General features: G+C 43.0%; 1 protein-coding gene across 1 annotated transcript; it reads left to right on the plus strand.

Annotated features, from left to right (window-relative positions):
- The first annotated feature begins 646 nt into the window (after positions 1 to 646).
- On the plus strand, positions 647 to 23891 carry sestd1 (SEC14 and spectrin domains 1). The gene is made up of 19 exons (XM_040005529.1): positions 647 to 988; positions 2599 to 2668; positions 2799 to 2907; positions 3553 to 3643; positions 3753 to 3866; positions 8684 to 8797; positions 8921 to 9015; positions 9150 to 9205; positions 11196 to 11267; positions 12852 to 13009; positions 15197 to 15319; positions 15480 to 15674; positions 15846 to 15960; positions 16059 to 16224; positions 16955 to 17036; positions 17131 to 17253; positions 20117 to 20308; positions 20440 to 20543; positions 21413 to 23891. The coding sequence occupies exons 2-19, from the start codon at positions 2599 to 2601 to the stop codon at positions 21684 to 21686; spliced, it is 2253 nt and encodes a 750-aa protein (XP_039861463.1). The 5' UTR covers positions 647 to 988; the 3' UTR covers positions 21687 to 23891.
- Positions 23892 to 24050: the final 159 nt, after the last annotated feature.

A 24050-nucleotide genomic window follows, 5' to 3' on the forward strand; every position in this document is an offset into this window, starting at 1 on the left:
AATAATTACAAAGACTAAAACTAACACTGAAACCAATAAAAGGTAAATTTAAAAAAAAATCAAAATGAAGTAAATAATAATAATTATAATAATGATAATATAATACAAAACGAAACCTCCCATAGACAATGGGTGCCAGACTAGAATTTCTACTACACCAATGTAATAATTCACAGATAAACAGTTAAATTAAACGTTCTTTTTTCCCACTATCACAGTGGGTCCATAGTTTTGTTTGTTTGTTTTTCAAGGATTTTTTCTGTCAATTAAGAAAAAGTTGAAAAAGTTTTATAATTACATGACATGGTATTCTTTGCACTGAACTACCGGAACTTTTTCTGTACTTTTACACATTTATCATGTACCACGATATTTATATTTGTATTTATATTTATTTATTTAGCAAAGTGGCCACGTGTGTGCCCTGATGTAAAATGAATACTGAGGAAATGGGGAAAATAAAACTTTACACACACACACACAACATATTTCCAATGTTTCTGAAAAAACCAAACGAAAAAAACAAGAGGGCAAAAGTGTGCAAATCGTGGTTGTAAATAAATGCTGATAAGTAATGCATAAGTAAACATTGGCTCCTCTATAAAATGTGGTGAGAAATTGTTCCTCCAGGCATTTATTTGGAAAGTCGTTTTCACCGGAAGTCGCGTTCTTCGAGTTGGCTACACTGAGGCTGCGCACAACAGCCAGCTCCAACGCCTGCCTTGTGAGTGTGTGTTTGGAGTAGGACTGCAGCGGTGTTGAAAGCGTACTGTGAGCTCGCTGAGCTCCTCGGTGTTTTTCATGGAGAACAGATTCACTATCTGCTGATAAATCCGCCCGAGAGGACACAGAAGAGGAGGAGTAGGGAAGAGAGAGGAAGAAGGGAAAAACTGCAGAGGAGAAGAAGCGACAGAGGAGAAGAGGAGGGGGGACTAGGAGGAGGAAAAAAATCGGGACAGGGAAAAATGCCGCAGATTTGACTGAAAAGGTAAGAAAACGTGCGGGATCGATAGCTGCTGTTGTGGATCCCGGAGCTGCCGAGGCTGGGCGGGTCGAGGTTTGCAGTGAAGGGGAGGTTACGGCTGCAGCAGCCGCAGTCTGCAGCTGTGAATGTAGGTCATTGTGTCTGTGGGCCGAGCCGAACCAAGCCGAGACACACCGAGCTGGGCCGGATAAGCTGCAGCAGGACGAAGGTGAAGCCCCATCAGCAGCAGCACCAGGAGGAGATAGACACAGACTGGTGCTGCAGGGACCAAATCATTTAATCTAACTAATACTACATCTGCTGCAAATAGCACAATGAACACCTTTGTGCCAAATCATAAATGTGACGCAAAGTTTAGCAGAGGAGTAGAACAGAAACAGTAACAGAAGATAGTGGAGCATGAGTTTATACTTAAAAAAAAAAAAAAAAAAAAAAAAAGAGGTAAAAATGATAAAATATGTCATGACTGAAAGAATTTTGTTTTTCAAAATCTTCAACTAGTCAGAACTGTGTGATCATCAGATGTAATAAAGCAAGGACCCCACAGCTCTCCAGACACCAGATCGACATGACTCACTCACTGTAAGGCCAAAAACAAGAATACTGCAAACACAAAGCTTGAATATAACTCCAAGTTAGAAGCTCGATAAAGTGCTGAGTGTCTGTGTGCCACATCACGTCAAGGTCACTATGTGAACTGCATGATTGCAGTCAGCATGCCTGTGTAACTGAATAAATCCGAACACTACACTAAAATTAAAGGCGTTGCAATCCTGTGTTATGGCTTGCATGGGGGTGATTGCTGTGTCTCAAATTACAAGCAACAGAAAGCAGCTTAGATGGTAAGGAGCTAAATCTACAAAAACACTGAGATGGAATAAAAAAGGAATAGTTTGACATTTTTCTGTAGAGCCTACATTAAGTCCTCCAGCACTGCTGTAATTAACTGAAAAGCCCAGACTGTTCTTTAAAGGAGCACAGCCTTTAATAGGAGAGCGTGAGAAACAATGCAACAACTGTAGAAAGGGCGGGGGTTAAAAAAAAATCACCACAGATGTTAAGTCGTCCGATAAGCTGACAGAAATGCAAACTGACTGATTTACTGGCTGACTGCTTGAACCGCGCTGACATGCCGATGAGGCGGGCAGTAAATCGCAGGCCGAGGCCGGAGCCAAGAATCTGAATCGGCCGGGAGAAGCGCCAGCTGAGAGAAAATCCGCACACGAAAATCACAGTGCTGCTTCGCTGATATTGCTCTGACACTTCGGAGCTGGACGCAGCTTTTTAGCAGCCACCCCCAGATCTGTTTTTTATCACCTATGGCTGCTGTGCTCCTGCACTGACTTGCAAGGACGCTGTAAACTCGTTAGCTGCGGGATTTCTGTGTAGTTAATGCACATTCACATTCTGGTCAAGCACCTCAGAGCTGTTAAAGTGTGAGCCTGTGGGCCAACATCTGATCGTGCAGGTTTGAAAACTGTGGTCTAGTGTTGGAGTTTATTGACTATCTCGTGTAACAGTGGGCCTCTTTTCCACTAACTCACACTGCTTTTAGCTTTAGAAAGGATACCTTAGACTTAAGGAGGAAAAACTGTCTGCATGTGTGTTTACAGATGTCTGCTGTCACAATGGAAGCGACCACCATCCTCCCCATTCTCAAGAAGAAACTGGCCTTCTTGTCAGGTAAAACACTTGGATTTAAAATAAAAGAAAATGAAATATCGACACCTGTTTCCTCAATCCTGTGGTCATCCCAGTTTGAGCTGTAATCTGATTCCTCCCCTCTCCCACCCGTCTGCCTGTCACTCTTTAGGGGGTAAAGACCGGCGCAGTGGTCTGATTCTGAACATCCCTCTCAGTTCAGATCAGACCAGCATGGAGGAGCTTAGCGCCACGCTGGACTACCTGCTTAGCATCCCAAGGTACACACAGAGACACGACTGAGGACAGTCTGGTGTGTGTCCCAGAGCAGTTGTGTCACCCGGAGACTGTTGGATTTCACTTTTAATGCTTTTAGACATGTTTGGGTTTTGGCTTGTCAGCGAGGAGCTGCTGGATCTGAACCCTGTGGCTCGAGTGTAGAAATCCAGCTTAAAGGATGATTCTAGTTTATTAAGTGTTACTATTTTTCAACTCGTCCTTTTTGAGCGTCCCCAGCACGATCTGACAGCTGTAATTCTTGGCAGCTCCACAGGTGATTCAGTCCCATTTTCCATATCTGGCCTCTTCAGCTCACGCTTCGTTTCTTCCAACACACGCTGGATGAGCTGTTTAAGCTCCTGTAGGTTGTTTATAGCTGACAAACTGGTATATAGATGGACTTGAAAGAGGAGCAGAAATATACCCGATGCTGGGAATGTGTGAAAAGCATATAAAACAAATAAAAAATAGTCTCAGGCTTTATTTTTGTTACCATTTGTACTGGTGAAGAAAACATAAAGTAGCCTCGGTAGCAGCAGCTTGGTGAGCTGGCTACCCAAATGATGCTCAAACAGGAAACTGTGTATGTAAATGATGGGGTGTGCGTGCGCTGTTGGTAACACACTCCCTCTCTTTGTCTGTGCCAGTGAGAAGTGTAAGGCTCGGGGTTTCACTGTTATCGTGGATGGACGGAAGTCTCAGTGGAACACCGTGAAGACTGTGGTGCTCATGTTGCAGGTAGAAACACATTTAGAGTCCCCGCAGGCACAACGCAGGCTTATGCATTGGCTGCTATGGGTGTTCTTTAAAAAGCAGCGGGCTAATGATGGCGTTGATGCTGTTTCAGAATGTGATCCCACCTGAAGTGTCGCTGGTCTGCGTGGTGAAGCCAGATGAATTCTGGGATAAGAAGGTGACACACTTCTGCTTCTGGAAGGAGAAAGACCGTCTGGGCTTTGAGGTGAGTCTCTGAGCTGCTTCAGCTTGCAGCTAACTTTACACTTAAAACACGATCTCTCTCTGGAGCAGTGGGTTTGTGGATGTTGAAGATTTGTACCTCAAATGAAAACAAGTCATATTTTGCCTCACGTGAAGCTGTGATTTTCCCCATCTGGGGCCATTTTAAACAAATGGCCGGCGTGTGAGAAGCATTTCTTGTAAACCTCAGATTATTAGAGTGGGGTTTGGTTCCCTTCATCACTGCTCCAACTTTCCATGTTCCATATAACCTTAAGAAGAAACAGAGACTAACACTGTTCTTTTTTGCAGTATTATACATGTTTTGGTTTTGAGAAAGCTCTGGCTTTAGATTTCTGTCACACGTGGTGTAAACTCTTAGTTTCCATCTCCAGCCTGTCAAAAATCAGGTTGATTCCCACATGTAGACTTTTAAATTCACAAGCAGCTGCTTGCAAGAGAGGTAGTCCTTCCCCTAGCACTTGAGAGGGCCTAACAGCATATGGTGGCTGCTTTGTTTGCTTATTTTTACACATGCAGTTGTTAAGTTTGCGTGTCGGGATACCTGCTTGTAGGGAAATAACATCTGCTTGCAATCATGTTTCATCATGCTCATCATTTTATGACGGAAATCCATGGCCACACATCGGCATCAGGGCAATAACTTACAAACTGTGCTCACATCGGCTTCACTTTGTGCTTATGCTAAACTATAGAGGTGGTAGTGGGATACCTGTAAAACTTAACCTTGTTAGTACTGGTCATTATCAGCAGGCTGCTTGTGCTTTTTTTGGCGTCTCTCGCAGTGCAACGCTCTGCCCTAAGTATAGCCCCACACAGCTGCGTGGCTCCAGACTCCTGTTACTGCGGCTGTGAGAAGTGGTTCTAATAAAAGCGCTATACAAATACAGGCCATTTACCAATATTGTATTTATTTTCTTTTCACTTTGATTATTTTGCATAAACTGGCCCTGAAGTAACCAGTGCACAAGTGACTGAGTTAAGAGTCAGCACAAAACGGTTTTACTATTCATCCTGGAAAATCTTTGGTTCCTACGATACTTGAAAGTAGAATGGGAGACAGACACCTTCTCTACTTTTCTTTAAGATTAGGTTTAAAACACTTCTTCTTTTCGATAAAAGGATCATGTGGCCCTGAAATCCTCTCTTAGCAACTCTGCAGGAGGCTGAGACTTCTGGGAGCTTCCCATGATGCACTGTTTCTTCTTCACTTTCTATGTGTTTATACAACACTTTGTATTTAATCATTACTTAGTATTAAGCTCTGGCTCTCCCTTCCACAGTATGTCTTTTGTCTTGTCTTCTTCCCCTCACCCCCAACCAGTCACAGCAGGTGGCTGCACCTTGCTGAGTGTGGTTCTGCTGGAGGTTTCTTCCTGTTAAAAGGGAGTTTTTCCTTCCCACTATCACCAGGTGCTTGCTCAAAGGGGGTCGTGTAGTTGTTCGGGTTTTCTGTCTGTTATTGTATGGTCTTTATATTACAGTATAAAGCACTGTGTGGTTACTGTTGTTGTGATTTGGCATTATGTAAATAAAGTTGAATTGATTTCTTCTCAGTCACCAAACGGTTGTTGGTGCAACTTTGTGTCCTCCCCGTCTTCAGACAAAAACAGTGTAACTGCCACACCTAAAGGATGAAATGGCTGCTTTTACATGGAGGACTTGGACCAGTGTGAATGTCCCAGTTTTTCTCCAACATTGGAATGAACCAAACGATTTTTTTTCATTCTCATTTTCTTTTCCTCGTGATTTTTGGTTTAAAACGCACATGTACACACGTACCCTTCTGATCTGTGTTGTCACCCGATATCACGCACAGAGCAAGTACGCCAGTTATAATAACCTTGAGCGTCGTTAACTGTCCTGAGTGCTGCTGGAAACCTGAGACAGGATCAATGGAGTGTGAGTGTGTTTGTGTGTCTGCCTCCTCCTCTATTACAACAGATGGTTTTACCGAGAGAGATCAGTAGTCATTGTGACCCAGATTTCCACAGCCACGTTGGCTCCACGATTGTTACCATGGCAACCGGAGCAAGTTGGTTGATCTGTATTGACTTGATAGTTGTTAAATAAAGATAATCCGTCACAGCCAATGTTAAGGTGACTTTATTTTAGTAGTGAAATTGGAGCTTTTTTGGTTTTGTTCTCAGGGCAAGAAATCTCCCTGGTGGTGCGTTTAAGGACATGTGAACATTTCAGAAGTCGGCTCATGAGCTAAATATTTAAAATAATATGGTCAAAAGAAAGAGAGCTGGTGGTCTCATAAATTACATCTGTCTCATTCAATGCACTGGAGTATTACCGCCCATACACAGACCATCATCACTGAGCTTGTGGCTGATTGCTGGTGGTCTTGCGGTTGCATAGCTAAACCTCTAATATATTTGTCACACTGTCATATCTCAATCAGTTATTTTTTTGTCTTTTCTAAATGTATTAACAGTTGCTTCAAAGTTTAGATAAGTTTTAAGTATGCACTGGCATACCCAGCGTTTTTCTTTTTTTTCCTGTAGTCGCTACAAGTTGCTGAATTTCATACATGCTGCGTTGTCACTGGTGGCCACATCTCTGCTGTGCACCCCCCTCTGCGCACACGCACACACAGCTGTTAGAGATTCCAGTGATGGTGCTGAAATGTTACTCATCCGAACTATGGAGTGTCTCTGAGGGTGACACAGCAGGGTGTGGGTTGTACAGCTGCTCAAACATCTGACCTCACATTTAAATAAACATGCAGACACACGCTAGCTGAGTCCAATTCGTCTGCCGGCATCTGTTGCAGTGACAACTGGAAGTTTGACTCGACGTCAGATGTCTTAGCAGGTTTACTTACAAAGCAGCAATTAAAAAAGCAAACAAAACAAAAGGCACTTCCTATTTGTTTGTTCTCTTTTAAAAACTAAATTTCAGGAATGCTGAACGCGCCATCTGCAGATTTAGAAAGCCAAAAGAGAAGTTTATTGTGTTCCAAGCACTCCGCTTGGTTGATGGATCCAAACAATCAGCACTCAGTGCAGTGGCTTCTAAATGTCCTCTGAAAACAAGGACTAGTTATGTATGCCCTTCCTCAGACATGCCTACGTCTCACAGGGCTCCTGAGACATGAACACACAGACTGGCTGCCTGGCATGTGGCAGAGATTGAAGAAACTGTGTTTAATCCACAAATCACTGATATCAGAGCCTCAAATTAGACAGACAAACATGATCTTAAATGTAAGGATTGTTTATTGGATTAGAATCCGTAGCAACCAGTGACTGACATCTAGAATCCATGGACATCACCATATGCTGTGTTTCCTCCCTAAAGCTGCTCTGCTGGGCCTTTGCTGCAGACGCATTCAGTCACTGCATGTTAGTGAGTCTTTCAGTTTTGTATTTAATAACTGAAATGCACGCTCTGCTGGGCTGAAATCAGGTGACTGACTTTGCCGCTGAAAAAGTCTTGATTTCTTTGCATCGAGACACTCGACACTTGTTTTTTTGCTGTATGCTTTGGGTCATTATCAATTTACACAGTGAACTACAGTCCCATCAGTTTTGCAGTATTTGTCTGAGCAGAGTCTTTAGCCCTGTACACTTCACAATTCATCCTGCCTCTCCTATCAACAGTCACATCATCAACAAACACATCATTCATCGGTTCAGGACTGTGCAGGTGTTTTTCTTTTCTTTTCTTTTCTTCCAGTTTCAGGTTCATGCCAGAGGACTAATTGGGATTCTATGTATTAAAACCTGTAATTCCATGGAGTTAATGCAATCCTTTAATTGGTTGAATTCAAGCTGATATTCTGCACTTCAGTGACACGTTGATTATTTGATTGAAAATCCTCTGTGGTAGCAAAAAAATTTGTATTTGTCCAACAAATGATGGACTTGAATGTATACAGTTTATTGACATGCCCTACTTCAATCCAAATAAAATATCCTGGGTGGATGCTCATTCATGTCCCATGTAGCCTTACGTTACACATTTACACAAATTGATCCACATAAAAGCCTCAACAAATCAATAGATAATTAACAAGTTCCCTTGGTGTCTTACCACTTAGCCATTAATGAAACTTTGAGATTCGGCTGATAGAAAGATATTTTATTCGTCGTTGTGTGTGCCTGTGTCTTTCTGAAGACTCTCTTCCAAGTCTGTAGCTCAGTTTCCCTGCTGGTTGTGTGGTTTCAAAATCCAAGACCTATAAGAGTGTCTCGTGGTAAATGGATGTAGCACCATATGTAGCACCTAACAACCATCTTGAAATCGTCTGCCCTCAATGTTCCTTTTTCTTCTTCCTTTTTTATTTTTTGTGCCTTTTTGTATTAGCTTGCAGGTACAGTTGAGTGCGCCTCTATTTAGTTTTGTGGTGCGTGCGCGTTGCATATAGATGTGCAGATCACAGCTACAACTAGTACGGCCAGATTTATATTCACTGGAGGCCAGATTTGGGCCCCTGGGCCTTGAGTTTGATGCCTGCTGTTACATATATGTGATGAAGCCATGGACTAATTAGTAAATGCTTCTAACAAAAGGTAAGATTTCCAAAACATTAATAAAGCATTTCTTTTAAAAGGTCACACAAACTGTAAATCTGAAAGTAATATTGAGTGGCTTTATGATAGACTGTCTGTTCTGGATGACTTTCTGAAGTGTTCTGTAGTTTAGTGTTAGTTTCTATAGTCCAGGTTGACCTCTGTGTTACTTCTATATTGGAACCTACATGACATTTCTCAAAATTGCACACAGTGTGTTTAGTGTGTTTCTCCCTACTGATATGTGTTGCATGTTGGCATCTCTGCTTCCTGTCAGGTGATCCTGGTTTCAGCCAATAAGCTGACTCGTTACATTGAACCGTGTCAGCTGACGGATGATTTCGGAGGAAGTCTGGACTATGACCACAGCGACTGGCTCAACAAGAGACTGGTATCTATCTATTTAATTTTTATTTATTTTTTTTTTTTTATGCTTTCGAGGGATTTCTGTAACTTAAAATATTTGTTGCCATGGTAACCTGGCACCAGAACTGAGTGTTTGGCTTTGTTGCAGGTTTTTGAGAAGTTCACGAAGGAGTCTACGTCACTGCTGGACGAGCTGTCGATCATCAATGATGCTGATAAAAGCAGCTCAATGGACAAGGACAAGTAAGTATACACACACACACACACACACACACACACACACACACACACACACACACACACACGTCTACAGTTTAAACTAAACTGAGGGCAGACGGGTGAAATCCAGAGCCGTGTGTCTTGTCTGTCCTCTGCAGATCTGCCGACTGTGCCCTCTTGCCATCGTTTGACCCTGAGACTGTCCTTCAGACTGGTAAATATACATTTTCTTTACTTTATCCTCTTTCAGGAACTAAGATAATGTAAATCTGATTGCATTTGTACTGCTGGACTAGCAGGTAAAATACATGCAACTCTCGATAGTAACAACACCCAGCGTGAGGAGGCATTCGACTTTTTTTTTTTTTTTTTTTTTTTTTTAAGCCTCTTTAAATGATTCAGTGGATTGAAAGGTCAGTTTAGCGTTGACCTGAGGAGTGATTAAATACTCCTGATAAGATGAGCAGTGGTTTTGAAAATCAGGTAGTGGACATTTGTGAATGGAAAAATAATGTAGTGCATTCCTCTTTTCCCCATTGAGGTCCAACCTACTTCTTCACAAAGCACACAGTGATTTCTATGATAGCTCCTAAAGCACAACGATAAACTGTATCAAGCTTTCAGGTCAAGCAGGCGGCAGGAGTGGAGAGAATATCTCGATAATGAAGCACAGACATGATGGTTGACTGAACAATCATTCTGCTCTTCTTGCTGCAGAAACATACAATTCTAACACAGGAAAAATTAATAGAGCATGTTTAAATACATCAAATGTTGACTGGAGTGCTTTACAAAGACGTGACAACTACAGCTTGCCAAGAGCACAAACAGTCTGTCTGCGAGTATTTGGGCAGTGACACAATTTAAAGTAATTTTGCTTTTATAGACCACTGCAGCAGAATGATCATTTAGGAAGTCGAGGCATTTTGCATAATCTTTGCTACAGTGTGCTTGGGTGTGTGTGGGTGCTGCACACTGTGGAAATAAAAAAAAATAAAATAAACACAGATATTTCTTAAAGATTTCAAAGATGTCAGCCACGCTGGGTGCTCTAGTGGAGCTGTTTCTAAGGTTATTTGCTGATTAAAATCTGTATTTTAACTGGTAATGTTGAATGAAAAGTGCTGATTGATAAGGCAGGTGGGCGTTCCACTCCCACTCGAGACTCTATCCACTTGATTGAGTTCTTGGATTCTAGAAAGCGGTGGTTTCACAGTTCAGTAACTACAGCGGAGGTATTAATGATTAGCCAGTCAGCACAACACACTTGGCTTCTGCAGTCCTGAGCCATGGGCACAAAACTGGAAGAACACACACAACCATTTTTCAAACAGTAAAGACGCTATTTTTTTTCAGGTTATTTAATGCAAAAATAAATAATTTTGTACTCATAAATATACACAAATATATAACACAGGCCGTCAGCAGCAAAAAAGGCAGTGCTTGCTGACAAAAGAGTTCAGGACATCCTCAACATTCACATCAGTATCGCTGTCATCGAACAGAAGCGATCTTCACTAATTCATCAACTCATATCGGACTGCTTTCACAAAGTTTTACGGCTTCCTCCAGAGTAAAGGGATGTGGACACATATCGATAGCTGGGTTAAACAGCAAACTGACAGCCTACACTTACTACGGATGAAGGGCAGCCAGAGTTGTTTGTCCTACAGTGGCTACTGTAGCTCGGATTATGCATTCGAATTGGGAGCGGAAAGAAAACAGGACTCAGTTGACTGCAATCTGCGATCTATTGAGATTTACTGGTGAGATTTTACTCACTGTACCTTTAAACAAAGCAAGCTGTGTGGTTTCTGTTTTGTTTTCATCGTTGCATTTACAAGGAACGTTTTTTAAATTGTATTTTTTAAACATGTTTTTCCCATTGCAAGTTTGCTACCATCAAAATCTAAAGAACACACTGAAAACACAGGAAGGATGGATGTGTTGACTGTACAGAGGGGCCTATGATTGTGTGTGTGTGTGTGTGTGCGTGTGTGTCTTGGGCTGAGGTGAAAGGAGTCTTTGTTTGTAGTACCACCCTCCTCCCTCCACCAGATCCTTTCGTAATTTAGCAGCATTTACACAAGCATTGACTCATTATTGCTTCTGATGCTTTTTTACCACCTTTTTAAATCTCAACTCTCCTCTCTCTCTCTCTGTCTCTCTCTCTCTGTCTGTGTGTGTGTGTGTGTCTGCTGAAGGTCATGAGTTGCTGTCGGAGCTGCAGCAGCGACGTTTCAACGGCTCAGAGGGAGGAGGAGGAGGACAGGGAGGTGAGCAAGCAGCTGTCAGTCACCCAAATGTCGCTGTGCTGGCTCAGCTCAGACAGAAGGGTGATGCACAGATTAATTAAGAGGTGTCCTTTGTTTTCTCTGGAGTTTGGCGCATGAATGCAGCCATTCATTTCCTGGAGAGTACTATGCACTGTGTACAGTACAGTGTGACGCAGTGTAAGTGGATGCTGTGTTGGCTACTGGAGTTCTGTGTAACATTGTTTAAGAACTAATAAACATCACAGCTGAGGCCTCAGCATCCACTAATTCAGTTCATACTGATCTGCTTCTACTGTGGTATGTCTTCAAGAAGCTGCACATGTAGAATCATCACAAAATGCTGTGAGGTAAATGCAGTATAGCATCGTCAGGCCTGATGGGACTAAACCTTACACTGGCAGAGAGCCAGAAAAGTTGCTATGGAAGTATAACCATGGAAATGAAAGTAAATTTAGATGGAGCCCTTCTAAACTCTGACTAAGCTTAAGGTTTATCAGTCTCTCACATCACTGTGGAAGAATTCTAGCCCATTGTGGTTTTTCTTTTTTTTTTTTTTTTGTTTTTTTTTTTTTTTTTTGTTTTTTTTTTGTTTTTTTTACACCATTGCTCCAGTTTTTTGGATTTGGAGCATTTGTTGATGCACAGCTCTCTTAAAATACCAGCTTTTCAATCCGGATGAGCTCTGGATCTTGGATTCTTTTCTTTTTCAGTCATTCTGTTGTGGATTTGCTCCTGTGCTTGGGATCATTGTCCTGTTGCATAATCCACATTTGACTAGAATAATTTGTATGCAGAGGGGTTCATGAACAATTCAGTGACTGCAAGCTGCCCAGGTCCTGTGGCTGCAAAACCAGCCCAAATCATCACTCCTCCATCACTGTGTTTGAAAGTTGGTAAGAGGAGTTTGATTTTCACCAAATGTGGTGCTGCACGTTACAGCCAAACATCTCCACTGTGGTGCCGTTTGTTTGTCCAAAGAGCATTGTTCCAGAAGTGCTGTGGTTTGTTCAGATGCAGCTTTTCAAACCGTTGTGCTGCTATGCTTTTTTTTTTTTTTTTTTTTTTTTTTTTTTTTTTTTTTGAGGCTTTCGCCAACCCTTCAACACAAACCATACTTGTAAAGTCTTTTCTAATTGCACTGTCATGAACTTATGAGATGCCACTTTTGAGGGTTTTTTTTTTTCCCTGCATATATTACATGGTCAGACTTCAGAGTGAATTTGCTGGGACATCTATTCCTGGGAAGTTTGAGACATTGTATTAAAAACAACTGAATGTTCCAGTGCAGCAAACGTCCCAAACTACTTCTTTAGAGAGGTGATCACACTTGCAGATGATCAGTTTAGTTTATTTCCTCCATCCACCTTAGCTCAGTTTTCCTATTGTGAATTAATCATTAAAGTTTAGAGAAACAGTGATAAAGTTTTATTTGAACAGTTCATTTTATAGTGCCGGGGTATCCTACACGAGAGAGCTGACATTTCAGTTTCCTGATGAGGAACCATTGTCAGCACGTTTTGTAAGAGTAGATGTGAAATGCTAAAATCCCACAGACCTTCTTCCTGACCTCTCTCTGAACTTCAGGTCCAGCCTGGTGTCCAATGGAAGAGGAGCTGCTGGCTCAGCCTCAGGTGATGAAGCTGCTGGACTCCCTCAGAGAGCAGTACACCAGATACCAGGAGCTCTGCAGGCAGCGAAACAAACGCACCCAGCTTGATGAGATCCACGCCAAAGTCATGCAGGTAACGTGCACACATGCATCGAGTGTCCATCTCAATATATTTCAGTTTCATGTGCAAACACTGCTGCGTTTCATCCTTTTTAGCAACTTTTATTTTTGACCCTTGGTGTCAGTGAGCTGCCTCACTGCTCAGCAGCACTTGAGGGCGAGATGAAGTAAACTCGCTTGTTTGTGGAGTTCTTTCAGCTGCAGGGGCTGATGGTTAACACCAGTGTCTTGGAGATGAGCCTAGGGTTACCATAGTAACTGAAAAATGTCGGTCACTAGCTCAGAGGATTTGAGGTAGTTGTGGAAAGTTGGCCTAGATCTTGATCAAACTGTTCATGTGTGTGCCCAAGCTCTTCAAAGCATCACTGACCTGATAAATACAATCAAGTTATGATCCTGACACACACACACACACACACACACACACACACACATCTGGATAAGCTGTTACTGTGCTGTATAAATACAAGCACACAGACAGCCTTCATACTGATAGCTGTATGAAGCTAGCATGATCATGCTAATACTGCTTTCCAGGGAAACCTTACACACATTTCAGACCCATCACCAATTCTGCACATGAAGCCTGCTTTCTTGATGTGATGTCACAGGTGTTGGCATCCTGGTTTTTCCTTGTATTTAAAACTCACTACATGAACAGGCAGACTGGGTTTAGAGTTTGTGAGAAGTAAACATTTACCAGACAGAGGTAAATGCTTCCTTTTTAAAGAAAACGTAGGTTTTGTTGTTGGAAAAAGGGGGGGAAAAAGAAAAAGTGTGGCTCCACTCTTTGATGTTGACAAGGAGAAATCCTTTTTAATTGCTTACACATTGGTTTACTTTACACTGATCATTCTAATTTAATTCTCAAGCATGTGATGATATATACTGATATCACGTCTGGCAGCAGTAGGTTCAAAGATTCTGCTGGTCACTCTGCTGCTCTGAGATGCACCGAGGCTCCTGTTGGAGAGTGAAATGATCCAGAAGTGCATGCAATCCAGATGCTTGAGTGGCTCTGCTACCTAGGCCGTTTGAGTACAGTAAACTCATTGCCATGGTCAAGAAACCAGTTTGAAATGATTTGAGCTTTGTTACATAGTTGGCAGGAAAGAGATGGATATAGTCAGCAGCAATACAGTTAGGCTGTGGCGTTTAAACAATGCTCTGTTTGATGTAATGGGCCTAAAGTGTGGCAAGAAAATCCCACACCATTAAACCATCAGCAACAGCCAGCATTTTTAATACAATGCTGCTTTCCTGTTGTTTATGCCAAATTCTGACCCTATCATCTGAATGTGACAGAAGACAAGGCAAAGTTTTTCCGGTCTTCTCTTTCTGATTTTGTGAGCAGCTGTGAACTGTAGCCTCAGCCTCTGCCTTTGGCTGACAGGAGTGGTACCCAGTGTGGTCTTCTGCTGCTATAACCCATCTGCTTCAATGTTTTATTACGTTCAGAGATGCTCTTCTGCATACCTTGATTATAACAAGAGGTTATTTGAGTTACTGTAGCCTATTTTAACCCAGAGAACTGCTGCTGACTGGATGTTTTTTCGTTTTTGGGCCATTCTCTGTAAACCCCAGAGATGGTTTTGTGGGGGGAAATCCCAGCAGATCAGCAGTTTCTGAAATGCTCAGACCAACCTGTCTGGCATCAACAACCAAGCTACGCTCAAAGTCTTCAACGTTCTCATTCTGATGCTCACCTTGATCATATTTACATGCCTAAACACATGGAGTTGCTTCCATGTTATTAGCTGTTGATTTGTATTCAGTGTGCCTAATGTAGTGGCCCATACGAGGAAAGACTTTATTTTTATTTATTATTTTATTAACATCACGTTATTAAGGAGTGTAGTTAATGTAGTCAGATTCTTTAAGCACTGGGCTTTGCTGTGGTTTCCCTTAAGTTCTTTCAAATTCTCCTTCATGCATTATCGACCTCACGTTGAAGTTGCTGACAGTTTCATTGCTTTTTAACTTGAAGCATTAAAGAAAATGGTAATAAAAACAGCCAAATTCAGCACAGATGCTTCAGTTTCAGTGTACTGGCTCTGCGTGAGATGTCAACCAAATGTACATGTTTTCTTACATTTTTATGGTCACCATTTTTCAAGTTTGCCAGCTTGCGAAGGTACCCAAAGTAGATTGTCCTCCTGACTCTGTAGGAGATCATGTATTTTGTGTTTCTCTCTTCCAGGTGGTCACCTGGCTGCAGGGTCCGGGTTCAGAGCTGCTGAAGACTCAGCAAACGATCGGGGACTCGATTCGATCAGCTCAGGCTCTGCAACAAAAACACGAGGAGATCGAGAGCCAGCACAGTGTAACGAAACACACACATCGTGATCAGAATCATGTGATTTGAACAATCCGATGAGTCGGCTGCTGTTTTTAGTTTCCATGTTAAAAGATCACAGAAACTTGCTTTTGGTGTTTGAGGACTGTGAGGCACGAGCTAATTCTGTCTCTCGCTGTGTGTACAGGAGTGGTTTGCTGTTTATGTGGAGTTGAACCAGCAGATTGCTGCCTTGCTCAGCACCGGAGAGGAGGAGGAAGTGGCCGAGCTGAAGGCGCTGCAGCAGCAGCTGAGCGACGTCTGCTACCGCCAGGCGGCTCAGCTGGAGAGCCGACAGAACGTCCTGCAGGCAGCACAGGGCTTTCACAGCACCACGCAGGAGGTAAAGCACAGTCTTAGCACTGCTAGGCTATTAGCCTAGCTCGACAGCAGAAATCTACTCTAACCTATAATGTTGTGTCTTGCTATTATCCAGGATGGGTAGACCTGTGAAAATGCTAATGACTTCTTCAGACTGATCCAGGGTTTTTTTGTTTGTTTTCTGTCTCTGCAGTTGTCTCAGCAGTTGGACGGTCTGCTGGGCATGCTCTGCGCTGATGTGGCTCCAGCTGATGGAGCAGCTATTCAACAAAACCTCAAACTGCTGGAGGAGAAGCTGCAAACCGTTGGTTTGTACCCAGAACAATCAATCCCCTTATTTTCCGTCAGGATAATTAATGGTTTTCATGAAGGTGCTCCGTCACATTAACCATCTCCTCCAATGCAGAGGCAGGTCTTACCTCGCTGCGACAGAAGGGGGCGTTGTTGCTGGAGCAGATGTGCAGCCAGCCGTCCTGGCCTCTGGAGGAAACGGAGAGTCCAACCACAGAACAGCAGGACAGCGTTCAACACATCCAGTCTGTGATGGAGGACATGCAGCTTCGCAAGCAGAGGTTACTTTTGTCTTGTTTTGCTACAGGGAGGGGTGAGTGAGGGTTTTTGGGGGGCTTTTTTTGCCAAGAAGGAAGCTGTATTTAACTCCCCACTTAAAGCTAGAGTCAAAAACTGCCTGTTCCCACTCCTAACAGGATAAAAACCAAAGCCGATATCTGAAGTCCCCGATCCTGATTGTGATTCCCTCAGATCTCACTCATGCGATAATCCTCAAAAAATGAGTGAATAAAGCTTAATGGCTAAGGAAAAACAAAGAGTTGTTTGCTTCTGTGCAAAATGCAGGTGGATATTTAAAACAAATACTGCTGTCCTTTTATTTATAATTTAACAAGGCTAATATCATGTTTTAAAAAAAATCCCAGAAATATCAAATGTTTTACACAGTGAACTTTCCAGTTTTGGGCTTCATCTACATTCTGGGTTTTCTCATTTACACCCACAAAAAAGGGAACTGTTCAAATATTAAACTTTTCTCTTCCCTGTCCTCTGGCTTCACCTTCAGGACAAACTTTGTATTGCTGCTCCATTAATGGTTCAGATTCTGAGGTATGTGGTTTGTTTGTGGTAGTGGCAGCGGTTTACACAATTACCTAACAAGCAAACCCCCCCCCCCCAGGAGATTAGACACAGTTCCCTGTGGTGTTGTGTCAGCAAGAGCATGTGGTGTGAAAATCTGTTCTGCTGTTTGTTTTCCAGACTTGAAGGCATATTTAACTGTGTGTGTTGCAGATGTGAGGACATGGTGGACGTAAGGAGGCTGAAGATGCTACAGATGGTCCAACTGTTTAAATGTGAAGAAGACGCTTTGCAGGTGAGGAATGCAACACAAAACGCAACAAAACACACACGCATATGTGGATTTCATGTGTTTATGTTATGATTAATTTGTGCATGCATCTGGTTAGGCAGTGGAGTGGCTCAGTGAGTTGTTGGACGCCTTGTTGAAGACTCACGTCAGACTGGGAGACGACTCTCAGGAGACCAGGACCATGCTGGACAAACACAGGAAGTTTGTGGATGTCGCTCAGGTGAGATGCTTCACTTGATCTTTAGCTAACATAAAAAATCCAGCTGATGTACCTAAACATCAGCACGACAGTGCTCATAACGTTTTTGCCTTATTCCTCATGTCTTAGTGTTTTGTGTGTTTTTCACACTTAAATGTTGGAAACCATCAAACAAATTTAAATATTAGACAGAGACGACCCTGATTACTGCCAGAGCTGCTGAATCAAGACTCATCAAGCCACAATCTAAAGAAACAGTTTGGAAAAGGTTACAAAGTCATTTCTTTTTCTTTTTTCTTTTTTTTTCCTGAGAGGGACAGTGAGAAAGTGCACTTAAAAAGAGAAAGAAGAGGGGAAAAAAATCTCCTGGATCACCTGTTGAGAGAAAAAGAAGAAAACAAGCAAAAAAACAGAGCAACATACTAAACACAACACCATCACGTTAATATAGCTACGTGTAAACAGCAGTAAATACTAAATATTGAATGTTGTTGTGCAGCACGCAGGACCGACAGCGCACAATGTGCTTGGAAATAGCAGCCAATAAAGGTGTAGTTTATGTCTATGAACAGTGAACACCCGTGTGCACACCTGTGTGGATCAGCGCGCTTGTATTCAAAAGGTTTCCCCATGTAACGGTCTGCTAGAGGATGTAGAGAGCCATAGCCCCGTCCCCCAGGGCATGAAGCAGGCATGGAGGAGATCCAGGCTCCAGACATCCAGAGGCCCCAGAGTGCGAGAGCCCAAGGAGGACCACCGGAGGGGCATCGTGCCACCCTCCTGGGAAGAGCTGAGGACAGCCCCAGATGAGGGGTCACCCAGTAGCCATGGAGCAGAAGCTAGAGGGGGCTGCAGTGGTGTGCCCGCTGGCTCTGCCGGCAGCCAGCTGTGCCAGAGTGAACCGAGCCGCAGGCCCAGAGGCCGGAGGCCCGAGGGCCCCCTTTGCCCCGGAAGAGGCCTGACCGAGCAACAGGCACCAGGCCCCGCCAAGTAGTCACCGGGAGTGAGCTGGTACATACCTGAGCGCCCAGCCCTGGACACCAAGAACCACCAACGCACCGACCCCTGAGGGCATCAGTTACCGGCAGGGAGAGTGGTGAGGGGAGATAGGCCTCCACACTTTGGAGGGCCTGGGAGTTCCCAGAGAGGTGGAGTCTAAGACCCGACCTGACATATAGACACAGACACAAACATGCATTCCCACCCTCATGCACACATATACAAATACTCAGCACTCACCCAATGTAGGGATAGACATACATGGACACTGTACACACAGTCACACTCCCCAAACAAACTCTATGCCCCAGGTCCAGGTACCCTCGCCCCTGGAGGGGGAAACGGCACCTAGACCCAGGAGATGTTACCCTTTCCCCCGGGGTGGAGGCAAGCAGACTGCCCCAGGCTCCGCAGCAGCAAGGAGGGCCCGCATCCCAGATCCCAATGGGACGGCCAACACCTCCTCCCAGCCCCCCCGCCCCGATGGCCAGCAGAGAACGGGGGTATGTGAAGACCCCAAACCTCCCTCCTCTCGCTCATGTGTAGTGTTGCTGCGTGTTGTTCTAAGGTGCATTTAAAACACGGGCGAGCATGGTGCTGCTGCCAGAGAGCAGCAGGTGTTAGCACGGCCCCTCCCGAGAACCCTCAATGTCTACATGGATTTAAAATTGAGAGGTGGGCACCGGCGCCAGAAGTGGGGTTGAATACACAGACCGTCCACTGGACGCAGTTAACGTGCCCACCCTCAAGGCCCTATATATATGTGTTATGAGAGTGTGAGTAATGTGGATGTCTAAGTAGTGGAATAAAATTGAGGCACAGGCAGCCAGAAGGGGACGGGGGGGGATGCCTCCCCTGCACCCTGGTGACACACCCGCACCCCAAGGCCCTACTTGTGTGGGTGGGTGTGTTGGAGCGGGAAGAGGGAGGCAAAGTCATTTCTAAGGCTTTTGGTACTCCAGTGAACCACAGTGAGAGCCATTATCCACAAATCGTGAAAACTTGAAGCAGTGGCAAACCTTTCATGAATGGCCTGTTGACCAAAATTACTCCAAGTGTGCAGCGACCACTCATCCAGGAGCTCACACAAGAACACAGAACAACATATCTAAAGAACTGCAGGCCTCACTTGCCTCCGTTAAGGGCAGAGTTCATGCTTTAACAGTGAGAGAGACTGAAGACTGACCAAAAGAACTCAAAGGTTCGTCGCACAATTGTCAAAAAATATCTTAATGATCCCCAAACTTTTGAGAAAATATTCTGTAGACTGACAAAAGTTTAACTTTTTGTGAGGTTTGAGTCCTTTTACATCTGGAGTGGAACTAACACACCATTTAATAAAACAAACACATACCAACAGTCAAACCTAGTGGTAGTAGTTTGATGGTCTGTGGTTGCTTTGTTGCTTCAGGACAAGCTCAAGCACACCTGGGTTATCTAGAAGGAACATGATCTGAAACACAACAGCAAGTCCAAAACACAAAAAACAAAATGATTCTTTTGGAGTTGCCTAGTCAAGTCTGGACTTCAATTCAAGATGAGATGCTTTAGTATGACCTTAATAGGCACTCAAACTCTCCAAGTAGCTGAAAATTGAAACATTTTGCAAAGAAGCCATACTAAATTAGTTTCATCTCGCTGGAAGAGTGTCCAAACCAGTTTCATGGAAATCTATTTGCTAGTTTAAGGCTGGCTACTCAAAACCAAAACTGTGAAGCTAATGATGCCAAAGGATCACAAATGTCGTTCGGGTTTCATCATCCAGGTGCCGTTTCTGTCTGAATGTCTGCACAAAATAAAGTGCAGTCAGTCTAACAGATTATATTTAACTATTAATATTAGATGTTATTGAACTGAATATGTTTCTGTCTTCTTGTTCCTTCAGAGCACCTATGATTATGGCCGCCAGCTGCTGCAGGCCACCGTCGTCCTCTGCCAGTCTCTGCGCTGTACGACGCGCTCGTCCGGAGACACTCTGCCTCGCCTCAACAGAGTCTGGAAACAGTTCAGCGTCAGCGCCGAGGAGCGACAGCAGAGACTGGAGCTGGCTCTCAACTTCCACACTGCTGCTGAGAGGGTGAGAAAAACACTTTTAAACTGTCAGATGTTACATCAGTGTCGAGTCTGGACGCGTCAGCATGCCATTATTGACTAAAAATAAGCCACACGGTTATTTAAAGTCTAAATTGTATGTTTACTATGGTCCAGGTGTTACAGCAGGAACGTGTGGAGGCGGAGTCTTTAGATGAAGTCGACTCTTTGGGCAAAACTCTGCTGGACAGACTGACCATGCCTGTGATCTTCCCTGATGGGTACGTACACATTCATTTGACTTACCTGAATTATGACTTTATATGTTTAATGCTATCCTAAATCATGCAAACACTTATTTGGCTATTTAGAGCCACATGAATTCACTTTGCTTTTGTTACCAGTAATTACTGGCATAAACCTAACATAAAGAGCCAGTTATCAACACAGAAATGTAATACACTACCTCATGGCTTACAGGTGTCATGTTGCAGCAAGGTCCTCTGAAACATGCCTGCATTATCAAACCTGATGAGTTCAGTTTTCAGTTAAATTCTGTTTTATTTATATAGGACCAAATCACAACTGCAGTCAGCTGAAGGCTCTTTATATTGTAAGGTAAAGACTTTAAAATAATACAGAGAAAACCCCAACAATTAAATGACACCCTCTGAGCAAGCACTTAGCAACAGTGGGAAGGACAAACTCCCTTTTAACAGGAAGAAACAGGGTCAGAGAGGGGTGGCCATCTCACACAATCAGCTGGGGATGAGGGAGGGGAGGATAAAACACAGACTGTGGAAGAGAGCCACAGATTAATAATTACTAATGATTAAAAGAACAGTGCTGATTTCGCATGAAAGCTGAAGGCTCTGCCTCCCATTCTACTTTTAGGTATCTTAAGAACCACAAGTGAGCCTGCAGTCTGAGAGTGAAGTCCTCTGTTGTGGTGATATGGTACTATAAAGTTTTTAAGATGAGATGGGGTCTGGTTATTCAAGACCGTGTGTGTGAGGGGAAGGATTATAAATTTGATTCTGAATTTAACTGGGAGCCATTGAAGAGAAGCCGATATGGGATGCTCTCTATTTCTAGTCCCTGTCAGTAATGATGTAAAAGCAACTCATAATCGGGGTTCTTGTGATTTCAGGAGCGAGCAGTTCTTTGGGAGTCCCACTGACACGGCGGCAGCAGCAGAGGGTGTCAGAGAGCGCCTCCTGTTGGTGGAAGAGCGGCGGCTGCAACTGCAGGAGGCGAGGCTGCACAATGATGGGGATGAGAGGGAGGAAGAAGTGTTGAATGGGCAAGATGCAAGACTAGATGTAATTGGAGAAGAACTTAGTGAGAAAGAAGACCAAGATGAAGAGGAGGAGGATGTAGGGCAGCAGGAAGAAGATTTGGAGAGGGCTACACAGGATTGCTAATGGATCGCTGACGATGTTAAACCAAGCAGCCTTAATGAAGCCTGTCAGCGAAGGGCTGCTGATTTCTACAGACCTCTCGTGTTCTCGCCTAGGGCAGGATCGCCTTCTGTCGGCTGCTTCTCTTACTGCAGCGGCTTTTCCCTACATTAAGACTACACTGCACCATCAGCATCACTGCATAACACTTCCTGCAAGAGGATAAACATGTTGGACACTTTTCCTCCATCTGGTTCTGGAAGATCAGACATAACAAATGTAAAATACTGGAATTGTTTACTGGAATGTCTACTCCTTTGATGATAATCAACTGTAAAATAATCCATTTCAGGTGAGAATAGTCCCAGCTTGTATCTAACTGCTTCCTCCTCCTCAATCCCTACAGTAGACAGAGCTTCTATGGTGCTTCCTGTTGGTCTCATTCCTGCATCAACAGTCCTGATACGTTAGTACAAACAGGCTGGGAAAAAAGCTTCTGTCCAGCTTTCTGGAACTCGAGGAAATGTTTAAAGTTCAAAAAGGCATCAGGAACAAATTTCATTCGGTGTAAAGTAAAAGGTTTGTACTCGTTGGAATTTGTTTTAAAGTCTGCCTGAAGTTTAAAATTTTCTCTATATTAATCACCTTATTCCTAGCCTCATGTTAGCGGCGTGCTACACGTGTCATTCCTTTTTTCCAGCAATAAAAACTCTTATAATAATGAATAATGCAGGAATACAGCCTGTTACACCTTAAACAGTAGATCATATATAGAATAAGGACACCTGCCTTCTGCTACCAAGGGTTCACAGGAAGTGGCATCAGAGTAATGAACTGCGTTAACTAATACTCAGATAAATTATGCTAAGTGAAAATGGCTTTTAGGCTCTTATTTGGATGAACTTCTTTCTGCTTTAACATAAAAAAACAAAAAAGCAAAAGTCCAACTTTATTTTCTTGGACACAGGAAAAAACAACTTTGACCTGCAAGAGCAGGGCTTCACAGACAGAAGTTAGCATTAGCATAGCAGAGCTTTTCAGATGCTTCATTTTATGTTACATGAGCCACTTTGTAGATGGCAGAGCTGTGTTCCTGCAAACATCTTAGTAAAGGTAAACATGTACTAAAGGACTGACTTAAGTAACCAGCAAACTTTGCATCTGTAGTTTAAACAAAGTAACATGGGAGTAGGAAAAGGTGTCTATGACTCAGCTTCTAGGAGGCCATTTTTTCATCAAGACACACCATCAGGTACTGTTTTAAAGATCATGAATGTGCATACTTTTTTCAGTTTCTGGATGAGCAGCTACCATTATTTTATGCTAATGAGTTTTAACTCAACAGTGAAGGCAGAGACTGTTTGACGTGGCTAGCTTTAGTGTGGCTGAGTCAGCGGTTCTCACACTGCTTTGTACAAATGAGTGGGTGTAGTTTCTTTTTCAAGTGATCCCATTTTCCTGTACGTGAGTCATGATCCAGGATAAGGAGATGGATCACTCTGACCATGGCTGGGGTCGAGCAGTGTGTGTGACTACAGCGGTTAGTGTGATGTAATAAAGTATATCAAATGTAAATGTCAGATTATTCATTTAATACAGTTTTATATTGATCATGGACTGACATGCTATATCCAGATATATATATTTAGGGTTTGGCTGTTAGAACACTGCCCCCTGGTTTTGTTTTGTTTTTTTCTTTTAAAAACATTTCTTCAAAATATTGTTTTTGTATTCTTTTTAAACTCTTGTGGAGGAGGGGTTTTGGGCCTTCATATCTGTAGTTACACATTCGAACAAATAAATGTGCATAAAGGAGAGCTATTTCTTTTTCATTTCAGTTGGACTTTAACTATTTCCCGTTGATGCGGTCTCTGGGACGTCATCCATCACTGTTGTAACATTGTGTTCATGACTCTTACGTCTGTCAAGGACTTGAAACGTTAAACTTCCTATCATAGTGGAAATCAGACCATGTGCTGTTCACTCAGAGGCCAGTATCTGGTTGTCATTAGCCAACGTAGCAACATCCCAAAAGGACTGATTCTTTTTTTTTTTTTTTTTTTTTTTCTCCCCTGACATTTTTCAAGCAAACCTCTCAGTAACTGGTTGGTGTTTGACCAATAATTGCTGCTGTAAGTGTAATTGCTATATGCTTTGTTCCTTCTGTCTATTCACATGTACCATGACATCAATACAGCATCCTTCTCTAAATAAAGCTTTTGAACTTCATGGATTTTTTGTCGCTTTCATGATAATTTTTGTATCAAACAGCAAAGCATAAAACAGGTTAATGGGTAAATGTATGGCTACAGGCAAAGAAACAGCAGGTAAATTACAAAATGTATGGTTATTTTAAGGTTTGAGTTGCCAAAGGCAGCTTATTGTTCA

Source organism: Simochromis diagramma, unplaced genomic scaffold (genome assembly GCF_900408965.1).
Source record: "Simochromis diagramma unplaced genomic scaffold, fSimDia1.1 OVJJ01000501.1, whole genome shotgun sequence".
NCBI lineage: Eukaryota > Metazoa > Chordata > Actinopteri > Cichliformes > Cichlidae > Simochromis > Simochromis diagramma.